General features: G+C 49.5%; 7 protein-coding genes and 1 non-coding gene across 8 annotated transcripts; 5 read left to right on the forward strand and 3 right to left on the reverse strand.

Annotated features, from left to right (window-relative positions):
• The first annotated feature begins 990 nt into the window (after nt 1-990).
• L228DRAFT_t7 lies at nt 991-1,062 on the forward strand. Its single transcript has one exon. It is a non-coding gene; the product is annotated as a tRNA-Met (tRNA).
• Nucleotides 1,063-3,110: 2,048 nt separating this feature from the next.
• L228DRAFT_264805 (kinase-like protein) lies at nt 3,111-5,203 on the forward strand (the record flags this gene model as incomplete). Its single annotated transcript, XM_018334618.1, has 4 exons — nt 3,111-3,718; nt 3,773-4,273; nt 4,366-4,839; nt 4,903-5,203. The coding sequence occupies 4 exons, from the start codon at nt 3,111-3,113 to the stop codon at nt 5,201-5,203; spliced, it is 1,884 nt and encodes a 627-aa protein (XP_018191961.1).
• Nucleotides 5,204-6,287: 1,084 nt separating this feature from the next.
• L228DRAFT_226241 (putative splicing factor 3a subunit 2) lies at nt 6,288-7,119 on the reverse strand (the record flags this gene model as incomplete). Its single annotated transcript, XM_018330412.1, has 2 exons — nt 7,057-7,119; nt 6,288-6,989 (listed from the first exon to the last, which is right to left on the reverse strand). The coding sequence occupies exons 1-2, from the start codon at nt 7,066-7,068 to the stop codon at nt 6,288-6,290; spliced, it is 714 nt and encodes a 237-aa protein (XP_018191962.1). The 5' UTR covers nt 7,069-7,119.
• Nucleotides 7,120-7,260: 141 nt separating this feature from the next.
• L228DRAFT_279614 (putative tubulin-specific chaperone) lies at nt 7,261-9,736 on the forward strand. The gene is made up of 6 exons (XM_018335699.1): nt 7,261-7,454; nt 7,571-8,021; nt 8,075-8,183; nt 8,238-8,717; nt 8,779-8,911; nt 9,027-9,736. Exons 1-6 carry the CDS (start codon nt 7,283-7,285, stop codon nt 9,494-9,496), a joined length of 1,815 nt encoding a protein of 604 aa, XP_018191963.1. The 5' UTR covers nt 7,261-7,282; the 3' UTR covers nt 9,497-9,736.
• L228DRAFT_242873 (hypothetical protein) lies at nt 9,724-11,081 on the reverse strand. Its single transcript, XM_018331553.1, has 3 exons — nt 10,966-11,081; nt 10,138-10,551; nt 9,724-10,041 (listed from the first exon to the last, which is right to left on the reverse strand). The coding sequence occupies exons 1-3, from the start codon at nt 10,970-10,972 to the stop codon at nt 9,965-9,967; spliced, it is 498 nt and encodes a 165-aa protein (XP_018191964.1). The 5' UTR covers nt 10,973-11,081; the 3' UTR covers nt 9,724-9,964.
• A 326-nt stretch (nt 11,082-11,407) lies between these two features.
• L228DRAFT_235488 (hypothetical protein) lies at nt 11,408-12,435 on the forward strand (the record flags this gene model as incomplete). The annotated part of the gene is made up of 3 exons (XM_018330725.1): nt 11,408-11,464; nt 11,531-11,640; nt 11,703-12,435. The coding sequence occupies 3 exons, from the start codon at nt 11,408-11,410 to the stop codon at nt 12,433-12,435; spliced, it is 900 nt and encodes a 299-aa protein (XP_018191965.1).
• A 1,965-nt stretch (nt 12,436-14,400) lies between these two features.
• L228DRAFT_242876 (glyoxylate reductase) lies at nt 14,401-16,421 on the forward strand. Its single transcript, XM_018331554.1, has 5 exons — nt 14,401-14,740; nt 14,934-15,148; nt 15,295-15,698; nt 15,807-16,046; nt 16,179-16,421. The coding sequence occupies exons 1-5, from the start codon at nt 14,688-14,690 to the stop codon at nt 16,275-16,277; spliced, it is 1,011 nt and encodes a 336-aa protein (XP_018191966.1). The 5' UTR covers nt 14,401-14,687; the 3' UTR covers nt 16,278-16,421.
• Nucleotides 16,422-17,280: 859 nt separating this feature from the next.
• On the reverse strand, nt 17,281-23,644 carry L228DRAFT_264811 (hypothetical protein; the record flags this gene model as incomplete). The annotated part of the gene is made up of 4 exons (XM_018334619.1): nt 17,281-19,119; nt 19,208-19,383; nt 19,441-22,606; nt 22,655-23,644. 4 exons carry the CDS (start codon nt 23,642-23,644, stop codon nt 17,281-17,283), a joined length of 6,171 nt encoding a protein of 2,056 aa, XP_018191967.1.
• Between the last annotated feature and the right edge of the window lie 58 nt (nt 23,645-23,702).

The raw sequence follows: 23,702 nt of genomic DNA on the forward strand, positions 1-23,702 counted from the left end.
TGTACATTAAGTGGGTTTTGAAGAATGCATGGCAACAATCCCATCATACAAGAGGCGGTCATCCTTAATATATCTAGAAACCTGCACCCATCATTATAGCTACCTTATGCTGCAGAGTATTATAGGTGACGTGATTGATGTATTTGCTGGCAGCTTCGAGCTTCGGCCCTGACATCATCAGAATCCAGGATTAATGCTCTTATAGACATAGACCCTAGTCAGTCAAACCACAGGAGACTGTAGTAGACTCTTCCAACGGACCAATGCACATAGACCCTTGCCTCCCTCAAACCCAGATTTTCAAATCAACTGCAGTGTACGGTGTAAAGGTATCTCTTCCTTGCGAGAGGGCAAATTGGGAGAAATTATAAATCAAATTGGGGCGGTGTGTCTAAGCTATATTCTTAACACCGTGCACCTGCAGCATTAGGCCGCAAAAACATGCGAGCGAAAGCCGCTTAGGAGAGTATCCTGCAAGGCGACGTCGACATTGACGGCAGCAGCGCGGGTCATCGGATGCCTCGGCTTCGTGTCTCTGTTCAGAAATCCAGTGCGGGTTTCGTTTCCCCCGCATGACCTCAAACTTGGCAACGATGCGTTTTCCTCCCTGCAACGCCCTCGTACCATAGAAGAGTAATAGCATTGTCTCCGCTATTGCTTTAGCACTGCGTATCATGATGATCTACCATTGCAGTTGTTTGACCCTGCTTTGGCCAAAAAGCTTGGTATCTGCTCAACTTCAGATATCTTAATTCATCGAGAAGTATTTGCGCCATTTTTGGCCGTGTAGAGGCAATATATCTGGAATACTCTTCATGTGGTGATGTTGTCTTATATGTTGTCAAAAATTTTGGGCGCAGGACTGGGTTGTCCGAATGGGTAAGAGTCGGTGTGTGTGAAGGGAGGTGAATAAACGGCCCAGAACGTTGAACTGCGGGAGACAGCAATGTGGTACTTATATTATTTTTGTGCATCTCTTCTCAACGAACAAGCGACATGGCGCAGCGGAAGCGCGCCGGGCTCATAACCCGGAGGACCTTGGATCGAAACCAAGTGTCGCTAATTCAAAATTTTTTTCCCTTCGTTGGAAAATCTATGAATTATTTTTTTATTCTAATTTTTATTTATTTTTATTTTTAACATGGAAGGCGGAAAGTAATATCGTTTCTTGACTTCATTATTGAAAATTTGGCAAAATAACAATCTATAGGAGGGTTACTAAATTTCCAGGTTATTCTCCTATTATTTCTTCTACGTTTTCACTTTTCCTATAGACCCAAAAAAACCAGCTTACGTTCGATGAAAAGGCAAGTGAGGAGATACAAAGCTAGATTGCAGAAGCGTTGCACTGCAGTGTAGCCATTACAACTCTTGGACGCTGAAATGAATAATACGATCACTGGGTTCAACATCCCTCGCTGCATCAGTTGGAATTTCCCCGCCCTCGAAGGTGCTGCCGACCTCCTTTCAGAAAAGAGTCGTTCGATTGAAGGGTCTTTGATGACATCTAGGACTACTGTTTGCCTTCGGCCCACATTCTTGCCTGCAGAGTCGCGGGGTCCGAATAGGGCAGACATCTGAGACCCCGAAGCGGGGTAAGAAGGTGATATGCCGTACCAAGAAAATATAGGGGCACAGCTCCTGTGCCATTGTCTGAATCAAGGATAAGTGAAGATGATTCGACAGCCATGGCTTGTTTATTTTATCGTCTCTCACGAGTCCAGTCCAATAAAAATGCAACGCTGGATTACATTCCGTATTTTGTACAAGAACACGCCCTTTGTACGTACTACGAACAACAAAGATTGTTTTCGTTTGACATGAATCAATCAGGGGCCCGTTGCTCGGCCTCCGCAACAGTTGACGCTTGTGGATCCAAACTGTCGGCTACGGTCCTGTGAAACACAGCGTATGGGAACGAGAAGAAACTTTTGGCGGCGGATATTATTGCCTGTCCTTCAAGAAAGCCTACTGGTCCTCCTCACTCTTTCGATGCAAGTACCCGTCCTGCGACGCACTCTATCAAACGATAACCTTGTCTTCCACACAAGCTTCTATCATGTCAAGTCATATGCAGGAACGAGGTCGGTAGTAATCTGTACCCCTGTCGAAGCCCCAGGAAAGAAAAGGGGGACAGGCTGTGTGGACTGGGGCAATGGAGATACTCCGGTAGGCAGACGATGCTAGCCTTGAAGGTATCGGATTTACCGAAGACCTATCAAGCCATGGATTTTGAAGAAAAGGCATCCGAACTGAGATTTTGGAGGCTCTGTCTCACTTCATATTTTTTTCTCTCCCTCTAAATGGGTATAAATACCCGCAATGAACTACGACAGAGGATATTTGATATCTTTTTGGAGAGAAAGTGTAAACGCCTTCTTGTGCTTGCCTTGTACCTGACCAATTGCTGTCGGGACTTTGATCAACGGCGGGCCGGTCAGACTAACAGTAGGGGCTGACTGGATCGTGGACGCTACCCGTGGCTGCCCCCTTTGGATCTGGCGTCCCCTTTGGCTGATACTGTTATCCCACGACGACCCTGCCCCAGAATGCCTGTTTTTTGACAAGCAAGAGATAACCTATGCGTAGGCTTGATGTGTTACTACAACTTCTTTCCAAAGTAATGTAAACTTGAAGTTGGCCTCCCTCCTTCCCCTCCCGCGATTTTTTTTGCACACACACTGCATCGGCCAGGAGAGGTAGTCCTGTTTGTGCATTGTTCCTGCAGAACGCGTCTGCCCCGTCAGCGTCGCCGTAAACCTCGTTTGGCAATCGCCCTCCTCTACCCACATTCATTCTCTCGACAACAACCTCCTACCCCCCAGTTCAGCGTCCTCTTTCCCTGTTTTCTACCCCTCCCTTGACACCCAGGTTGCATTTCATTCAGAGCCTCAATTCTGAACAAAGGTTGTTCACGTAACCAAGTTCTTGGTGGCTTCACAAGCCTCGGCAAGGGCTATCTTGAACGCTCGGACTTGGCTGGGGTTCCCAAAATCTCCCCCACACTCTCCTGAGCCGCAACCCGTCTGGCGGTCAGGCTCAAGTGCGAGAGATCACCACTATTTCACATCCTCTTTCTTACTCTTCACGCTCTTATCACGCTGGACGAGATGGATCCAAACAATCCGAACAGCCGCCTTCACCTCAACTTTGGCTACAACGATCGAGCCATCCCGCAAAACGATCGAGCCTTTCCTACCACTCCCTCCACCTTCCCTCAACCTGTCTATCAGGGCCAGAGCGGACATGAGAACTGGGGTGCCCAGACTCCCAATGGATACGGCAAGCCCGCCAACAACAACAATAACGGTTATTTCATGAATGCCCAGTATCAGCCTCAGTATCAAAACAATCTGCAGCCGCCTGCTGCAGCATATCAGCAGCGACAGGCTGGATATGCCAACGACGGCACCAATGGTCTCATCCATCAGTTTTCTCATCAGAACTTGGGTGGAAATCGCCCCGCCCCATTCCCCCGCCAGCCTTCCCCGAACCAGCGTCCCCGTACTGCTGGAACCGGCGGACATGCAGGATATGGAAATTATTTGAACCCTTCTTATGCTGTTCGCAATGCGGCGGCATTGTCCGACGACGAACCGCCGGAGAGGAATCCCGATAAATACTCGGCGAATGTGAAGCACAGAGGTGCCATGGCTGCAGAGCTCGTGGCGGCCTTTTTCAAGGAAAACGTTCAACGTGCCCGCGAGCGAAATGGCCGGTAAGTCGGACATAAGAAACACTTAGGCAAAAAGTACTAACTCGATCAATCCAGAGCCGTCGAACTCGAGCAGATCCTTAAAGATCCATCCATCTCCGACACTCGTAAAGAGCAAAAGAAAATGAATGTGCGCAAGGCTGAAGCCCAATACCTCAGGTTCCTCCGCACAAAGGAAATTCCCCAAAACTTCACCACTCTCAAGGTCATTGGCAAGGGTGCCTTTGGTGAGGTCAAGCTTGTGCAGCGCAAGACCGATGGAAAGATCTATGCGTTGAAGTCTCTGGTAAAGTCTGAGATGTTCAAGAAAGATCAGCTCGCTCACGTCCGGTCTGAGCGTGACATCCTCGCCGAGTCTGACAGCCCGTGGGTGGTCAAACTCCATACAACCTTTCAGGATCCAACCTTCCTCTATATGCTTATGGAGTTTCTTCCCGGTGGCGATCTGATGACAATGCTGATCAAGTACGAGATCTTTTCTGAAGATATCACTCGCTTCTACATGGCCGAGATTGTTTGTGCCATTGAGGCAGTCCATAAACTGGGTTTCATTCATCGGTGAGTGTCGACAACGCAAGCTTGACACACTTGAATATCTGCGTTTGCCATTCAAGCAATTCTGTGAATCCCTGCGCTAATTCCTTATCCAGTGATATCAAACCGGACAACATCCTCTTGGATCGTGGTGGCCATATTAAGCTGACAGACTTTGGTCTTTCGACTGGCTTTCACAAGCAGCATGACAACTCTTATTATCAGCAACTGCTGTCTGGAAAGTCGAACAAGCCTAAGGACCGCAACTCAGTCTCCATTGATCAGATCAACCTCACCGTCAGCAACCGCACCCAGATCAACACTTGGCGTAAATCTCGTCGTGTCATGGCTTATTCTACTGTTGGTACCCCAGACTACATCGCTCCCGAGATTTTCAGTGGCAGAGGCTATTCCTTTGATTGCGATTGGTGGTCTGTGGGCACGATCATGTTTGAATGCCTTGTTGGCTGGCCTCCGTTCTGTGCCGAGGATCCCCATGACACGTACCGTAAAATCGTGAACTGGCCGGAAACCCTGTTCTTTCCTGATGACATTCAACTTTCTATTGAAGCCGAGAGCATGATTAGAAGGTAAATCTCTTTCAATTGCTCACATGCAGATTTCAAAAGCTTGCCTTACTGACATTTATACAGTCTGGTTTGCGACTCTACTAATCGTCTCGGTCATGTTGGAGGCGCCCAAGAGATCAAGAACCACCCGTTCTTCCGTGGCGTTAGCTTCAATGATCTGCGTCGCATCCGTGCTCCGTTTGAGCCACGCTTGAGCTCCAACGTCGATGTCACCTACTTCCCTATCGATGAGATCGACCAGACGGATAACAGTGCCTTCTTGCGCCAGCAGACCCAGACCCAGAGCGATGAGCAATCTGCTGAGCTTAACCTGCCATTTATTGGTTACACCTACAAGCGTTTCGATGCTTTCCGTGGCTCGTAAATGCGCTTTGGCATCATCCGTGCATGTCGCATCTGTCCTGGAGACCTTTTGCTTTCTTCTCTGGGCCACAGTTGCTCGGCTTCAGGGCAAGTTTTCAGATTCATCGATTTCGACTTTCCTGCTTGAGCAGGTATGCTACCTAGCTGAAAAGCCACAGGGCAGGCACACCATCTATTTTCAATTTCTTTCTCTTCTCGGATCTTATAGCGATTGTGAAAAAGGCATTCCTTTCGGCATATCAAAGAATTTCAACTGGCGTTATTCAGCGTCCTGAGCACGATCTGGCTTTTTTCCCGCCTAGTCATTCTGATGGCACGTTTTCCAGAGACACTTTATCTGTTGCACACGTTGAATGTTATCGGTTATTTGAATGGAGATCTGGCTTTGAGAGCCACCTGAGCGAGCAGTGACTTTATAGCAATGGGCGGTGGATCGAGGAATCGATCACTGTGCTGGTTCACAGCAGACGAACCTTGATTTCAAACCTCTTGTGCTGATTTCTCCAAGGTTTTTATTTGTAGTCTTGAGCACATCTCCTGTGGATTCTTAACTTCATTTTTCATTAACGGGGGAAATTTCCCTTAGCTAGGCCATCACTGAAATCATTCGTTCAGATTGCACCTTGTGAATAAGCTACGATTATTATGTGGATCGCAATGACTTCTTGTGAAACCGATAATGTGGATGAAGATGAGGAGTTTGCGAAGCTAATGCAACATGGGAGCCAATACAACATGGGAATCAATAAGGCCGGAACAATACACACGGAGGATAATGTAGGTTGTTCTGATAAAAATACCTGAAGTAACACAAATCACAAACATGTTCATGATCAAACCAAAGCACTTGCTGATCAATCCCAAAATATGATCGGAAAATGATGCCTTTTATATCAGATAAAAGTTGAATTCAAGCAGGAGCTCGTCATCTCCTACATGGGGGAATATATTGTTCTGTCCCTTGTCAACCATCAAAACGCCTATACCTATACCGAATAGAAACACCTGCACCACATCCTTTTGATTAAATTAATCGCCATATTGCCACTCTGAACCAAATCAGAGCAGGGAGCCAAGCGTCTCGGTCATTTCCTGATTGGCGCAAGACCCGGGACACCACTGTATCTCTCTTCTCTTTCCGTCTTGAACATGAGCTGGATCCAAAACTCCTTGCTATCCTCATCGAACCAGTCCCATAACATGCCCTCTCTGCGATCGATCTCTCGAGCCTGCAGTTTGAAACCGCAAGTTTCATACGGTTCTGCTGCCACCAATAGGTACTGGAAATTCTTGTCTGGCGGGGTATCCACATCCTGCTCGAATGCGGACATAAATCGTATTTTTGGAACGACGCCGGGTGTAATTTCAGGGTAGTGCAGCTGGAAAAGCAGACCGTTCTGGCGAGTCAAAGGATCGCGCGTCTTGGTGATCTTATATCCCGGCCGTCCGATCTTCACCAGATTCTTCTTAACCTGGACCTGTGAGGCCAGCGCACCAGGTGCAAGTCCCTGGTCACCTCGTCCTTCCTTTTGCTCCCGCGCTGCACGTCGCGCCAAGTTTTGTTGATGCTTGCGACCCTGGGTGTGGGCCAGGTACGAGCCGTCATTTTGGTGGGACGTCAGACATAATCTACATTCAAACGATCCAAGATGATTCTTGAAAAAGTAAGGATCTTTCTCCAGATCAATGTGTTCGAGGGCGAGCCTTCGCAGACGTTCTCGCCGATCAGCATTTGTCGCAGATGCGGAAGCAACGCCACCACCTCCGAATTTGGAGCCTGCTCGATTCTATATATCATATGAGCAACGTTAGAATGTCTTTGAAATGCGGCAATAGCGGTTGGGAAAAGCTTACCTGGTAATCCATTGCAATAAAGTCAAAAGGACTTTATGTAGGAGAAATTAGATTTATTTCGTGAGATGCGCTTCGGAGATTGGCCACGATGATGATGGGGCGAAGCAAAAGATAGTCTTGCACTTTTGGGGCGTACGGATAACCGAACAAGCTTCAGACTTGCCTACATTCACGGTTTAGGCTTGTCCCGCAGTCCCCTGCGCAATCTGGAAACAGTGTCCAAAAGATGGACGCAGATTTCCATCTCGGCCAGCGATTGTCCTTTGACGGTGCGCTGTGCACTGTACGGTATACTGGTGAAGTCAAGGGTACTTCCGGCCGCTGGCTGGGCGTCGAGTGGGACGACGTCGGGAGAGGTAAACATTCGGGCGAGCATGGCGGGATAAGATATTTTGAATGTGCGTAAAGCTCTCTTTATGAGTTGATGTACCTATCAAATTTTATGGCTTTGAAAAGAAATAATATATAATATAATGCGAACAACAGATTGCTAATAAACGCTGGGATTAGCTAGGCAAGAGCAAGCATTCCACGGCGGGCTCATTCGTGCGGCCTACACGTCCGGTTGATAAGCCGCTGAGCTTCCTCGAGGCGCTCCAAAAAAAGTACGTCTCGGAGGAAATTACAAAAAATGGCAACAAATATGGAAATGCGGCCTTGTCGTCCGAAGATCAGATCAAGATCAGCGGCAAGGTCGTAGAAGAAGTCGGCTTCGACAAAATTCGCCAACAGCTCGCGCAGCTTAATGAACTCCGCATCGTACTGCTCGACGGATTAAATATCTCTGGAATATTACTAAATGGCCGATATGGCGAGCCAGAAGAGAGGGAACGCATGGTGCGGTTGATCAGCGAGACGTGTCCGAAGATCGTTGAGCTCGATCTGAGCAGAAATCTGCTGGAGCATTGGCAAGACGTGGCGGATATATGCAGGGCGCTGCCGATGTTACGGAGTCTGAGGGTGAAGTATGCAAAAAAGTCTTGATCTATAATGGCTGTAACGCTGACTTGGTTTATAGCGGGAATCGGTTTGGAGTATTACGCGCTTGCGAAGGGGCGGATCAATTATCCACATTGCCAAATCTACAAGGACTCGCATTGGATAATACGTTGTTATCATGGGACGAAGTATGTTCTCTATTGCGCAAATGATTTAGCCGCAGATTGCTCATGAATATCCAGGTCTGCGATCTGACTGAGCAGTGTCCATCGCTGACCACGCTCTCTGCCTCATCAAATCGCTTGGACAGTCTCCTAAGGACTTTGCAAGGATCCTGTAAAGTCTCCAAGATCATTTTGGAATCAAATAATTTCTCGTCACTCAGTGCTGTCGGAGGCGCGCTGAGCCTGCCAGGGCTCGAACGTCTGCATCTTCGAGATAATTCGATAAACAGAATCCTCGACGTCGGGCAGAACGTCGAAACAACTCTTCCCCTCTCGATTTCACTTTCTAACCTAGACGTCTCATACAATGCCATAGACCAATGGTCGTTCCTTGACGGACTGGATGGTGCATTTCCTAACATTTCTAGCCTTCGCATGACGCATAACCCCGTCTATTTGACCGGAAATGTATCCACAGGCAAAGAAATGAGCGTAGAAGAAGCGTTCATGCTTACCGTAGCACGAGTTGGAAGACTCAAGACTCTGAATTTCAGTGTGGTACGGTATTTTTTTCATGAAAAAACTGTGCTTCCGATTCTAACAGCTGTAAATACAACAGATATCTGCCCAAGACCGGTCAAATGCAGAACTCTATTACCTCTCGCGCATAGCAAAGGTTCTCGCTGAAGTGCCTCAAGAAGACGAACGACACATTGTCAAAGACCATCCCCGATACGGGGAGCTATGTGATGGTCAGTCAGACCTCTCTTTCATTCCCCCCTTTGACTCTTTTCAGTAGTCCTTCATAGATTTTGCCCTCCGGCTTCCACCTCAACATGTCAGAATAGCTAACAAGAAGTGGAACAGTCTACGGACCTCCAACCATTGTCCGCAAAGCACCGTCTGCCATTGACCCACACTCTCTCGAAGCCCGCCTTATCCGGATAACATTCTACTCCCGGACACCCATATCTCATCACGCAGATCCAACTAAACCGGAGAATTATGTCCGTCAAATTCCCCGCGGATTCAACGTTTATAAGCTTATTGGCATCGTTGTGAGGCTATTCAACGTTCGACCATTCGATGTGCGGCTCATCTGGGAAACGGGAGAATGGGATCCTGTTGCGAAGCGCAGAGACGACAATGAGGATTCAGAAAGTGAGGATGAAGCTGAGCATGCCAGCGCCAATGGTGATCGGACAAGAAACAACCCAGAAGACGCCACAGAAAGTGGAAAGTGGATTCAACGAGAAGTCGAACTGGAGGCTGGCACGAGAGAAATAGGGTTTTGGATTGAAGGGCGAGAAGCCAAAATCAGAGTGGAGCTGAAATGATTGCCTGCTCGAGTCTGCTTCAACAGAGTTTGAGAATGCTGGACATTTAAAAATTACTTGCAGCAAAGACTACCTTATATGCCTTGGGTCAACTATATCAGGTGGATAACGGCTGGCGTTTCAAAGTCGAAATTTGGAAGGCCTACATTGGTCTCAAATGAAATTTCAATGATAGAATTGATTGTACCTCTTCCAAGAACGAAGCAGGTTCTTATTGTATTGAATTTTCCCTCAGGACGCTTGCGCAGCCGAAACGTTTAAATTTCCAGCTTTTCTATGCTGTGATTGTGTCCCAGTAATTAATCATGTTAACTATGAAGTAAAATCCCGCAGTATGCCCCCGTTAGAAGACCATAAACGCCATGGCCATTTCGTAATGCATGTTGGGTCGCTAAAAAGATAGGAGGAAATAAAAGGGTATTGGCACGCCTTTGCTGGCTGCGGTCGTGAAGCCGAGACTGCAGCTCATTAGAAGTCGCGCCGCTTATATTTCTCGAGCTCCTCTGCGAAGTTTCGATTTCCGAGAAGTGGATCTTTCATCCCGACTGGATGGAAATTGGACGTCAACACAACAGCTCCAACGCACAATACGTTTGCTTAAAATCTCCTTTCATTGATCGCCACCACCGGAGGCGACTTACCAAAAGGATCAATATCTTTATCAAGCAAAGACTCCGTAGCCTTCTTCATCTCTTCCTGAGCTTTTGGATTCTTCCACCCCCACCCTGGCTCATTTTCGCCTGAGCCTTCCCACACAGGTCTACCCTCAGCAACTGCAGAAACAAGGGGAGCAGCTTGTGCGCCGAAAGCCTCCGAAATAGCTTGTTTCCCACTAGGCCCGGCGATTGCCACTCCTCCAGCAGCAGCATCAACGGGGCGGGACTGCGAAGGGGGTGGGGAGAGCTCCGCAGCTAATTGAGCTCGAGTATTTGGATGACGCGTGGTGGGAGTCAGAGGCTCTTTGGAGTCGGGAAACAGAGAATCTTCATCGAGAAGGTCGCTCTCAGATGACGAGGAACGCATCTGGCTATCGCCGTCAAAGTCTCGGTCTATTTCTGCAGAAGGAATAGAAGGAACAGCGTCAGTCCTCTGAACAACAACTTGGCTTTGCCCAGGTTCCGCTCTGAAAGGCAAGACAGAGGTTGAGGAAGAAGGTATGGACATGTCCGGAACATTCATCTGCTGCTTTGCCTTCTTGGAAGCAGAAGGAGGAGCGGAAGGCGAGGGAGGGGAATGCTTAGTGGTATGAGATTCATCGGAGCTAGAGCTATCCGGTGGAGTCTGCATCATGGGATATTGCAAGATTCTGGGAGATAAATAGAGAAGCTGACACTTCTTCAAGATAGCAAAGAGAAGTATATCGAGATGAATGTAAATGTGAGAGGCAAAAAGAGGCGCAGAAATATGACTTGGGGGGGCAGATGGCATTGAAATACATCTAATATTGAACAAACAGAACGAGGGCTTACCTGACATTATTGTATTGCCTTATACGGAAAGACCAAATCAAAAGATGTTTGCTTGTACTGAGGAATTGGACAAAAGACGATCTATAATCGGGAAAGGGCAGCAGGGAAGCTCTTGCTGTTATTGTTTGCACAAAGACGGAGTCGATTATCGTGGATAATCGGAGAGGCTTCGCTTGAGTTGCGGCTCTGTTCGGCACACCCCACGTTCTCGGTGCAGCCTTACCCGGAAGCGTAACTATGACCCCACTAACCTGTGAACTTTCCCACCTCAACTGTTGCGAATTAACTTTAACCCAGACAAACCCACGCTAGAGCCTGTGTTGCCGTCCATTGCATTTCAAATCATTCTGGTTGTCCGCGGCCTCATTTCTTGTCACAATTGACCAAACATTCAAGTCACTTTGCTTGGCTTAGAGCCTTTTGGGATATCAGAGTTGCAAGCATGAGCAAAAAAGCTGTTCCTGATGCTTGGGATGACGACTGGGAGAATTCGGCAGATGTGCGTGTGCATGAAGAGTCCTTTTGCAGTCATTGAATGATTTGGGCATACTGATGCCATTGACAGCATGAGCCGGTTTCGTCCCAACCTGCAGTAGAGAACAGTCCACAGATTCTGTCGAAATCCCAGCGATTGGCGCGGCATCATGAAGAGAACAGGAGACTATGGAACTCTGCGTAAGTCGGTCTGAAATATCCAATGACCGTAGACCGAGCAACATCTAACCTCGACTGTATAGTGAATCCAGCCAAACATTTCACTTCCTTGAAGCTCGCAGCGATGTGCCGCTGAAGACCGAATTCAAGCCTGCCATGACTGTATTGAGCCGCAAGCCAGCGCCGAAAATTGTACAAGCTTCTGACCCTGTGGCTGGAATAGCCCGGCTCAAAGTGGAAGATGAAAACTGGGACGAGGAAGAAGATGTACAAAAGAAAAATACACCGACCCCCGAAGAGCAGAGACAGCGCGCCCAACGTGAGTTTGCAGAGAAGCAAAGACGCTATGAGGAAGTTCGTCAACGACTTTTTGGCACGCCGGACTCTGGGTCTCCCAATTCGTCTCCGGGTACTGTCACGCCGCCCAAGGTCTCACCAAGCCCGGACAGCGGAAGGGGTAATAGTCGTGGCGGAAGAGGCGGTGGACGAGGCAGAGGCAGAGGTGGCCGCGGTGGAAGTCATAGCGGCAGCAGACCAGCTTCTCCGGCACTTTCGGGGGCCCCACGTGGGGGAAGAGCCTCACGAGAAGGTTCCCATGATCGTGAAGGAAGTTCAAATCGACAACTGTACGACCCGATTAGCAGTCCCAAGCCGAGCTCTGTATTCCTTCAGAAGCGGGAGAGTCGAGCAGGACCGGCTGGCATGTCGTCCTCACCGGGACCTGGCGACCAGCAGCCTATCCGTGCACCGCGAGGCCCGGATGGAAGTGGGAGAGGTGGTTTCGGCTTTGCTCCAAGAGGTGGTAGAGGTGGATGAATGGATCAGCTTTGAAAAAAAAAAGCCTGTCATTTTGCGAAGCCTCGCGCTCTGAACTGGGGGACCAGGATCCTTGACAACAAGAGCAATTGAGGACTAACGACGACGAAAAGAAAGTGCTACTGATTCTTGAAATGGGAAGTCACAGAGGCATATCCGACAACTTCAAATGTCAAGGGCGGCCTCAGCATACCGAATGCTTGATCTAAAGGAGAAGACGCTTCGTCGCTGTCAAAAAATCCAAATTACCCGAAGCCCTCGTCCGATGCTTGGCATCATTACGTCTGCTTAGACAGAGGTACAGCTGAACAGGTGGAGAATGGTCTTTGCCACAACACAACCGAAGCATACTACGACCGGACAGTCTAAAATGGAGGATTAATCCAGATATTACGGCGATGTGTCGGGTAGACCCAGGGCCAGCCTCTCCCCCCCAAATCTACTCCCTGCAAGCCCAATCTCAATAATAGAAGGAAGAGACGACTACAATTACAATACCTGCTACGAGCCTGGCGATGGCATGTGCTAAGGGACGTAATAAAACGGTTGGTGCATTGTTCCTTGGCTACTATAGTCTGAGAGGGCTTGTGCTGCAACTTATTGCATTTCTGTTTATTGCATATCGATTCTTCCCATACTCTAGGTTATGTAGTAGGGCGGAACGCATTTTGATACCCTTGATGAAATGATAGAAAAAATAATCTGGCATTCCGAAAGCATTTCCTTTGCATACACCAGAATTTAGCCGATTAGGCCTCGGACTTGTGGCGCACTTATCGCTCGGAGTGAATAAATTCTGTCTTCGTCGTCTTATTTATCATCACTGTTTCCGATACTCCGCCTTTCCCGTTTCAGTGATTCATATATCGTCGGACGTCTAAGATCTTTGAGACTTTCAAGACGCTCCCTGGGGAGACGTGTCGACGCGTACAAGACGTGATATATGACATCAGGGCTATTAGGGACCAGAGGACATTTCGCATGTGAGATTTTCAGTTTTGGAAGTTGAAATTGTCGTTGAACGTCTACAAATCTCCAAATGTTTTAAACGTCCTCTGAGGAGACGTGTCGACGTGTCTAGGTCGTGTCGAATATGACATCACGCTTCATTCAATGTCCAAAGCCAACTTTTGCATGTAAGAGCTCCAGATTAGGAATCAAGAATCATCGTTGAACGTCTACGTTTCCGAAAATTTTCAAAACGGCTTCTGGGGAGACGTGTCGACGCGCGCTGGACGTGTCGTTGTGACATCATGTTCTCAGGAGATTTCCAATATATCCTTTTTGGGATATTGTATTGAATCTTCGTCGAACGTCGATGAGTTGCACTCCAATTCCAGAAGCACGAGCTGGGGACACATTTCCGTTCAGAATATGGGCTCATTAAGGCTTTACGATACCATCCAGTCATCTCAGGATCCAGCAGCATCGGCCCGGCTTTGCCGCTGGATCGTGGACTCCAGGCACGACATGAGGCTTTCTGCCTTGTCGAGAACCAAAGGAGGACGTGGGGGTACGGGTGGTTATGGATAATTATCGGCCCGTGATAGTGAATCCACTCAACGTGGGGCCATACAATTTTCAATACTCTCCAACCACGGTTGAGAACCGATTCATGATTTCAGAAAGGCTGCAGGATTTGTTGCAAGCCCACACGTATCGTAAACGAATGCCATGATGAAAACAAGATATTTCTGGATCTTTGGAGCTCTTCTTTTGCGTTCAATTGTAGCAGAGATGCGAAGGCCGGTGCTTAATATGAGTCAGCCGCGGGGTTCAGTCCTAGAGATCCACCCCACGCTGGAGGAGAGTGTACTGCTGCGTGGGATTTCCCGAAAGGGTTAACAAAACACAATTAATTGTCAGGTACTGTATAGGTATAACCCCCACGTGGGATGACGGGCTGTCTGGGGGGTGGGATGATATCTTTCTGCCCCTCCAGTCAATTGAATCCACCATCCATGTGAAATTATTGCCTGGAACGCATATCCCGAAGAAGTGAGGATATCTTTGGCAATTAAATTCAAATTAATTCGTGAATAGCCATTTTATTGGCTGTTACCTCCACTGTGGCTTTCCCACAGGCGGTCATCGTCGGGACATTCTCCCGACCTTTATCCGTGTGTGGAGCTGTATTTAGACATCATCATTGCCGGCCAACTTCCGCGTCTTCATTTACAATCCATTTCACGCCCCGCATTCATTCCTCCTTCCTCACATCCTCTCTTATTTCCTACCGCCCATTCTTCAACATGTCTTCGTCCTCTTCCAAGCCCAAGGTTTTGCTCCTTGGTGACATTGACCAGTGAGTTCATTCACCCCTTCTTTCAGCCCCTCTGTTTTTCTTATCGTGCCGATACCGGCTATCTCCGCCATTCACCGGCAACATGGACAAGACGCCGAGGGGACGTTTGTACGACATTATCCAGGAGCAATTGAGATGAATTGTGCTTTAAACTGCTGAAATCAATTTAAGTACGTCTGTTAACCAATTGCAGTGCTCACAACGAGTGGAAAGGCCTGAGTGATGTCGCTGAATTGGTTGAGCCTAAATTGACCAATCGCGCCGACTTCCTCAAGCAATGCAAGGATGGCACATTCGACGGAGTGGTCGCTGTGTATCGAACATTTGGCTCGGCACAGTATACAGGGTTATTTGACAAGGAATTGGTCAGCTCCTTGCCCAGCTCGCTGAGATATGTTTCTCACAATGGTCAGTCATTCTGCTAGTTTTGTTCAATACTCTCCTTCCAATTGCTGTTTATCGCGCCAGCATTGGATAGCCTCGTTTGACGAGCTTTATGATTGCCACCCTACGTTAAATACAGCATTTTTCAGCAGCAAGCTAACAAACTTTAGGCGCCGGATATGACCAAGTCGACGTACATGCTTGCACAGACAAAGGCATTCGAGTATCCAACGTACCCACTATTGTCGACGATGCTACTGCCGACGTGAACATGTTTCTGATTCTGGGTGCTCTGCGCGGTTTCAACGCAGGCATGATTGGTCTCCGTGAAGGCAAATGGCGGGGCAGCCCATCGCCCCCGCTGGGTCACGACCCAGAAGGCAAGACCTTGGGCATCCTCGGCATGGGTGGAATCGGACGCAATCTCAAGAAAAAGGTCGAAGCGTTTGGCATGAAGGTGCAATATCACAATCGGCGGCCGCTGTCGGAGGAATTATCCGGCGGAGCAAAATACGTCAGTTTCGATGAGCTGTTGAGCACATCGGATGTCATTAGTTTGAACTTGCCTTTGAATGTGAGTTTCATATCTTTTCCATCTGCGAATCATCTCGGGATGTCTTATGTTACATCATGCCTAAAGCTTGAACAAAATTTGCTAACGAGGTCCACAACCTACGAAAAGAAAAATACCCGGCACATCATCTCTACCAAAGAATTCGAAAAGATGAAGACCGGCGTCGTCATTGTCAACACTGCCCGAGGCGCCGTCATGGACGAGGACGCCCTAGTTAAGGCCCTCGACAAGGGTCTCGTCTGGAGTGTCGGCCTGGACGTATACGAGGAAGAGCCCAAGGTGCACCCCGGCCTAATCGCCAATCCTCATGTCATGCTCGTTCCCCACATGGGTACTTGGACTGTAGAGGTAAGATACCATGTCCACTATTCATCGCCTTTCCATTTTCATTTTCTTCCCTTCTTGTCATTTCTCTTCTTCCCAACAACAAGCCTCCCTTCTAAACATCGAAACATACAATGGCTGACGAACATAATCTAGACTCAAGCAGCAATGGAGCGCTTCGTCATTGAGAATATTCGTTCGGCAGTGACTACCGGCAAACTCAAGTCTCCTGTCCCCGAACAGGCAGACATGTAAGAGACACTTCTCAGCAGGACTGCTCCATAGGGTACACAAAAAATATATATATTTCCATTAGCCAGCTGGAGTTGGATACGTGGATACATGTATGGATACATATATCAGAATTCATAGACGAATCGATGGAATTTTCACCCTCCATTCATATATGAAATGTCACATTGTGAGATTCGTGAGAAACATTGTCCTGTCCAACATGCACTGGATCCAGCCAGCCAGACAATTACAACGTGACGTGCGCGACTGCAAACAAATCATATCATCAATCTAGATTAAATTCATCTTAACGTACACAACAGTCAAACGATCTTCAATCTCTCCTCCCCTTTCCCCCTTCTCGCTTCAGGGAAATCCCATGACTATCTGCATCTTTGCAAACACAAAAAGGCCGAAGACAAAAGTATCCAGCTGGATTCACCGCAGCCCTTTCATATCATCTTCATTTATCATGAATTCGTCAAACAAAAGTACAGAAAGCGGCGCGCGCTGAACAAGGCAACCATGTGATAACAGTAGGGTAGATGTCTAATAGGGTAGATGTCCCAAATGAGTTGAGAATGCAATGTTTCCCAAAAAGAAATGACGAAACGATTTGCACACCCGAGGTCTAATCGTCGATATAAATTGTCGCAAATGGGAATACAACTGGAAATTTGAAAAGTGACAATATGCCACGCCGTATGTAAAAGTCATGCTGTGTAGACTTTAGAATGCGCAAAACAACGATCAAAAAACAAAGGAGAAAAAGAAAAAGAAAAGAAAGGCAAATTTATCATGTGTCGTTGATATCGTCATAACGTAGCATGAATAAGATGTATCCAAAGCGGGATTTGAGAGAAAAAAAAAATGTAACGATAGATAGAAAAAGCTCGTAATCGAGGTCGGGAAAACGATCCAGAATCCAATTGATCAATGCTTCAAGGCGATTTCAAATTCCCAACTGTGCCGGTAGTGTTCCCTAAATGTTGCAAACCAACTACTGATATAATAGTTGTAGCTGCTAAACAGCGGTGGTAAGTTTCTTCCACCAGCTCTCCTTCTTGGGCGTTGGCACTTTTCCGTCAAATGTGCGTGGTGTAGCGTAGTAATCGCTCTTGCGACGAGGCGTGGCGTATCGATCATCGTATCTGTTGTCATTATAGCGATCATACTTGTCGTACTTGTCGCCGGCGGGAGCGTAATTGTCGTAGTATGAAGGTCCACCATCCGCGGGGACTCCACCGCCTTCGCTGCTCCGCTGTCCATTCGCGAGAGGGACCTCGCCTCTGACTGCAGCGGCAGCAAGACGTTCGCGCTCGATACGTCGACTCTCGCGTCTACGACGTCGCTCCTCAACCTCCTCTGGGGCCATGCCTGCGTAACGTGCTTCGCGGCGAGCTCGACGTCGTTCGCGACGCGCAATTTCGTCTTCGTCGTCGGCCAGAGGATCTTCGACAACTTCGCCAGGGTGCTCGTGGCTGCCGCGACTCCGCGTGCCTCGGCTTCCGCGACTGCGGGCGCTCCGACTATGACGACTCTCACCGGCGGCCCCACCGACAGCTCCGGACATGACGATAGGAGGCGGTTCAATGACGGTGGGTTCAATGGGCGGAGGAGGTGGTGGGGATGCATTCACTTGTTCGACCCACGAAGTGGTCTTGTCTGTCGCACGACTGCCAAAGTAAGGTATTGTAGAGGTTTGGCCGAGATATGCGTGGTAGTCGTCCAGCTCGACGGGTGCGTGTCCGCGAGTGTTGGCGCTATTGCGCGGATCAAAATAATCTTCAACTGGGTTTCCAGCGGGTGGGACAGTGGTGGAGGATTTGCGGCGACGACTGGAAGAATGAGGCTCGCCTGGCGTACGTGCGTAGGAAGCTGTCCCACCAGCGCCACCAGCACTAATGGCAGCAGAAGCACGGCGACGTTCGCGCTCCTCTCGTCGCTGTTGACGACGTTCAGCACGTTCCGGATCCTCCTCTGGCGTCCGCACGGCATGTGAGCGCCTGCGCTCCGGTTTACCCGGACGATGCTCGACTGCCGCAGCCTCGTCATCCATAGCAAGGGCCCGTTCTCGCTGCTGCTCGCGCTCTCGTCGACGAGATTTCTTTTCGGCATGCCTAATCTCTGCTTCCCTGCGAGCTTCTTCCTCTTGGGCTAGGCGTTCTGCCTTTGCAGCCTTTCGAGCACGGCGTTCCTCTTGGTATTTTTGCTCCGCCTCTTCTTCTTCACGAAGCCTTCGATCGCGATCTTCTCTCGCCTTTGCTTTTTTGACTCGCATTTCGGCCTTTTCGAGCTCTCGCCGTTTAGCTTGCTTCTCTTCCAAACGCCGGATTTCAGCCTGTCGCGCTTCTCGTTCAGCGGCTTCTTTCTCTGCTCGTCGAGATCTTCGTTTCTCCCGCCTTGGATGCTCCTCTTCGACATCTGTGACTGCGCCACCGGCGGCTCCCTCTGCGACAAACCCAGCTGCTGCGTCCTGCTCTGCTGCGGCTGCCCGGCGGGCCGTGCGACGGGCTCTTCGTTCCTCACGACTTTGACGCTGCATCTCCTCGTCTTCTAGTGAGACGCGCGCTCGGCGAGCCATACCATCTTCACTTTCGTACATGTACTTACTTTTTCGGCGTTCCTCATTCTGAGGTCGTGAGCTACTCTTAGCCTTGAATGAGCCGAACAGGCTCATTAGCTTCTCCGTAGGCTTTGCGGCAGACATGGAGCGCTTCAATGGTTGATCTCTCGGTCTTTCTACAAAGGTAAGATCGTCTGGACCATTGGGAATCTCAGGCTCGTCTGTACGGTGAGCGGGAGCGTCACGCAGGACAGCGGCATCTTGATGAGTGAACATTTGATCTTCCGCCCGCGATAGCTATTTCGCATTCATTAGTTAATTGAAGCTTGAAGTTTTGGTGAATGGAATTGGCAATTAGTGAAAAGATAAACACCTGGCAACTTACACGATGGTGCTCTCTGCGTCTACTACTCCTCGTTCTGTTTGGGTCCTTATTACGAGAAGATTTCTTCCGACTTGGCGGGTCCATGGTAGCAGGTACGTCAGCAGGAGGTGGCACAACGACCACGTCGTCATCATCAACCATGGTTTCTAGGGGCTCTATGGGCTCTGGGACCGGCTCTGCGGTATGATTAGCATCGAATCCGCGTGGGAGCGAGAAATTAGCATAGACCGTACCTGGTTCATCAACGTCATCAGGGTCTGACCCTGCATCTACTAGTTCTACAGGGACTACGGGGTCGACCGGTTCTGGAATCGATGTAGGCTCCACAATTGCGGCAGGCGGATGTGGGGGCGGGGGAGGCGGCGTTGGCTCTTTTTCCACTGTTTCCACTGCTTCGGGGACCATTTCTGGCTCTTCCTTTTCCAGTTCTGGAGTGGGATCCACACTTGCCGGTTCGTTATCCGTTGACTGAGGCCGAGTGTTACCCTGACGTCCAGAGTTGACGCGACGCGCCTTGGTTCGCGGCGGCGGCGTGCCAAGAAGCAGCTGCGCGAAGCTCAGACCTCTGGATGGAGTTTGTCTTTGCTTTGGCTTGACTGCTCTGGCGCCTTCAGAAGTTTTCGGAGTCGATATCTCACGTACCTTGTCTCCAGAAGAATCCTTGGTCGACAGGCCCGGGGGTTGGGTTGTCTCTTTCGCGGATGGTGTAGCCGGCTGCTTCTTCACGCCTTTTTTCGGTGTGGAACCCCAAAAGCCCCAAGAGAGAGCGCTATCATCCCTCACAATCTTTGAACGCGGCTTCTTAGCGGATTGCGGAGCTGCCTTGGCCGGCTGATCATCTGCTGGCACAGGCTCTAGTTCGGGCTCTGGCACGGGCTCTGGTTGAGAGTCAAACTCAGGCGCAGGAGATTCCTCAGTAACAGCACCAGCGCCACCTGATGCGGCGCCAAGATCAATGACTTCTACGATGTCATCGTCTGCATATTCAGAAGGAAAGCTCCCAGGAACAGTAGCAGATGCCTCTTCCTTTGGTGCTTCTGGCTCAGGCTCAGGCTCAGGCTTCCGCTCCGATAGAATGCTCTCGCGTGCTTTGGCAGATTTGGATTTGGATTTAGACTTCTTCTTGGGGCCCGGGTCCTCCTGGGGCGGAAATTCAGGCTCAGGCGGAGGTGAAAGCGGAAGCGGCGCGGGTTCGGCAGCTTCGTCTTCTACAACCTTGCCTCCTTCAAATGCTTTGATTTTATCAGCGACCGATAATTTTCCAGGACCTTTTGGCTTTCCAGCTCCAGTCTTACCGGGGATTGCTGATGTCGCTACCGCGGGTGGGGGCGGTTTATCGATAACGGCAGCTGACACGCTCGGTTCGTTAAGCGCCAGTTCTTGATTGGCTGTGAGGTTCTCCTCCTTGGATGCCTTGGGAATTTTGTCAGCCTTATTTGTTGTCCTGCGGGAACTACCCCAGAAACCCCATACGTCTGTCTTCTTTTCCTCGACTGGGACAGGCTCCGGTAGATCGAACTCTTCATTTTCAATCGGTGTAATTTCTGGCACGACTTCGTCGGCTGCCTGACCTTCATCTGTGACTTTGACTTCAGGCTCAGATTCGGGCTCTGGCTCTTTCTCCTTGGCAGCTTTTGCTGCTTTTTTCGCAGCCTTCTTTGCCTTCTTCCCCTTTGGGGCTTCTGCCTCCCTCTTAGCCTCTTGCTGCTTTCTCTCCTCCTCTTCTTTTCTAACTCTCTCCTCTTCCTCCTCCCTCAACCTCTGCTCTTCTCTCAATGCCTCTTCCTCTTCTTCCTGTCTTGCCTTTTCCTCTTGCTCCTCTTTAGCCTTCGCCTCTTGCTCCTTCTTCAACCGTTCCTCCTCCTTCTTTTTCTCCTTGGCACTTTTCGCTTTGGAACCGGCCGTGCTGCCACCACCAAGTCCAAAACTTCCCCAGAAGCTTTTGGCTGTTGTAAAAGCACTATCTCGAGGAGGCTTCTCTACCGTGTTCGTTGATTCGTCAACGATTGCAACAATCTCATCCGGATCTTCCTCTGCCGCTGGTGCATCGAGGTTTGCGCCGTCAAACTCATCTTCGTTCGGCGCCGCTGGAGCGGGTGGTGGCGGCGGAGGCATTGGCTCCTGGTCTAGTGGTGCATTGCCCGCATTTCCCTTTTTGCCCTTCTTCTTTTTGTCCTTCTTCGTAGTTCCCCATGCGGCCCAATCATCATCGACCGGCTTCGGCTCCACGATTGAGTCTGGCTGCATCAAAGATTCTGCTGGATCATCGTCAACAACCTCGACAGGGTCATTCTTCTGCTTATTGTTCTTGCTCTGCTTGTCCCAATTCCAGCCCCAGCCTTCATCAGCTGCCGCGCCCTTGGGCTCATCAATGGCATCTGGTTTCATGATATTGTCCTCAACAGAGTCTTGAGGAGCTTCGGGCTCGGCGATTGTTTCTGCACCCTTCTTTCCTTTCTTGGCCTTCTTTGGTTTACCCCATCCTGCCCACTCATTGGCACCCATGGAGCTGTCTACCACCTCGGGAGCTGGCGGCGGCGGAGGCAGTGATTCGTCCTGATTTTGTACTTCGTCATTTGCCTTGTCGCCATCCCAGTTCATCCAGTCGGGCTCCAGAGGCTTTTCACCGGCGCCTCCGTCGGTGGCTTCAGTCGCAGCACCACCATTCTTTTTCTTCTTCTTATCCTTCTTGGATACTTCTCCCCATCCTCCCCACGCAAAGTCGGATGCCGGTTCTGGCGCTGGAGAAGTAACATGTTCATCGTCCTTCGCCGGGCCCATATCAATTAGAGCTTCTCCCATTTCGTTGTTTGTGTCGACGGCCTTCTTTTCTGAATCTGGAAAGTCACCACTCAATGGCTCCTCAGGTTTGATTTCGGCGAATGCTTCTGCAGCTTTGGCCTCTTTCTTCTTCTTCTTTTTCTCCTTCCTAGACATAGTAGTAAATTCAGCGAATTCATCCCCCGGGTTGTCTTGTTGTTTCTCTTCTGGCTTCTCTTCCGTTATCCCATCGCCAGCCGGAGGATCGCCGGACTCTCCAAAATCGTCAAAGTCAAGAGAAGTATTTTTCTTCTTTTTCCCTTTCTTGCCAGTACTTACGCCCCATGGGCTCTCTCCCTCGGGAGGCTCATTGGACTTTTCTTCGTCGACAATCTCGATACCGCTTGCATTATCTGTATTACCCATGCCCCACTTCCCGCTATTGCCCCAGCCGCCCCAGGTGCCGCTTCCAAAAGAGAACCCATCTGAGCCTTTGTTATCATCTCCACTCCCAAAATTAAGTTCAATTTTGGGGGTCGGGTCATCCAAATTGACATCATCAAAATCCTGCCCTTGCTCATTTGAGGCTGCCGGGGCCGGCGGAGGCGGAGGTGGAGGAGGTACTGTTTCAGCGGCCGCCTAGAGTTGTCAGCTCAAATCAAGTAGGTACTCGAGGGGGGGTCTTACCTGGCCCTTCTTTTTCTTCTTGTTCTTCTTTGGAGGCGCAAAGCCCCATTCTTCGTCTGGATCTGGATCCTCGCCTGCAATGGCAGCGGCGGCACTAGCAGCAGCAGCAGCTTCTTCTTCTTCAGCCCTTTTTTCTTGCTCTGCTTTTTCGGCCTCCTCTCGCTTCTTCAACTCCTCCTCTTCCTCGTCAACAGCCACGTTAGGCTCCTTCTTATCGTCGCCGTCGCCGTCGCCATCTCCCCCACCATCGCCGCCACCTCCATTCTGACTCCCTTCTTCCCCTGCTCCTTCGTTTCCTTCTTGCTCATGATCCGAATCGCCAGCCTTGTTTTGCTTGCTGTTGTTATTGTTGTTATTCGGTTTCTTTTTCTTCTTGTTCTTGCCTCCCTTGTGTGTCCGAGCATTTGAGGCATTCGAAAAATCAAGCTTGATTGGACTTGTAAGGTCTTCAATCTCAAGAGACTTGCGCTGAACTCTGCATATTGAATAGGTAGGAGGGGGCGTCAAAGGCGATTCGACCCGCGAACTGGCCAATTGATCGGTAGGTGAGTAGTCCGGAGGCGCATCAAGCGCTGCGTCACCGTAAGGAGGGGGAGGGTTTTCATATATTTCGAGAGCGTTGCATGTCCACTGCTTGCTATTCAAGACTGGAGCTTTATTGACATGAGGCGCCTGTTTTTCCAGCATGGCTTTAGCTTTCCATGATTTGCGATAACTGACACAGAGCATGCCGCGATCCCATTTTCGAAGAGAAGGAGTTCGAGAGTGGAGAGTTGACGGATGGCGTACCAAATTCAAGTTGCATTTCTGCCGACAGGATCTTCTTGCAGCAATGTGGGAACCTGCCCATTGCGCCGCTTCCTGGGCCGTAGGCCACAAAACCTGCTCTATTAAAGATTCCTCTGATATGCACGATAAATCAACTTGCGCAGTATGGGTCAATGCTCCTTCCAAATAATCTCTCGAATTGGACAAGACAGATACGGCCATCACTCAATTCCTTGATAGATCTATGCGTTGTGTTGTTGGTCGAGCCGCTGCAAGACAC

Source organism: Xylona heveae, assembly GCF_001619985.1.
Source record: "Xylona heveae TC161 unplaced genomic scaffold L228scaffold_1, whole genome shotgun sequence".
Classification (NCBI taxonomy): Eukaryota; Fungi; Ascomycota; class Xylonomycetes; order Xylonales; family Xylonaceae; genus Xylona; species Xylona heveae.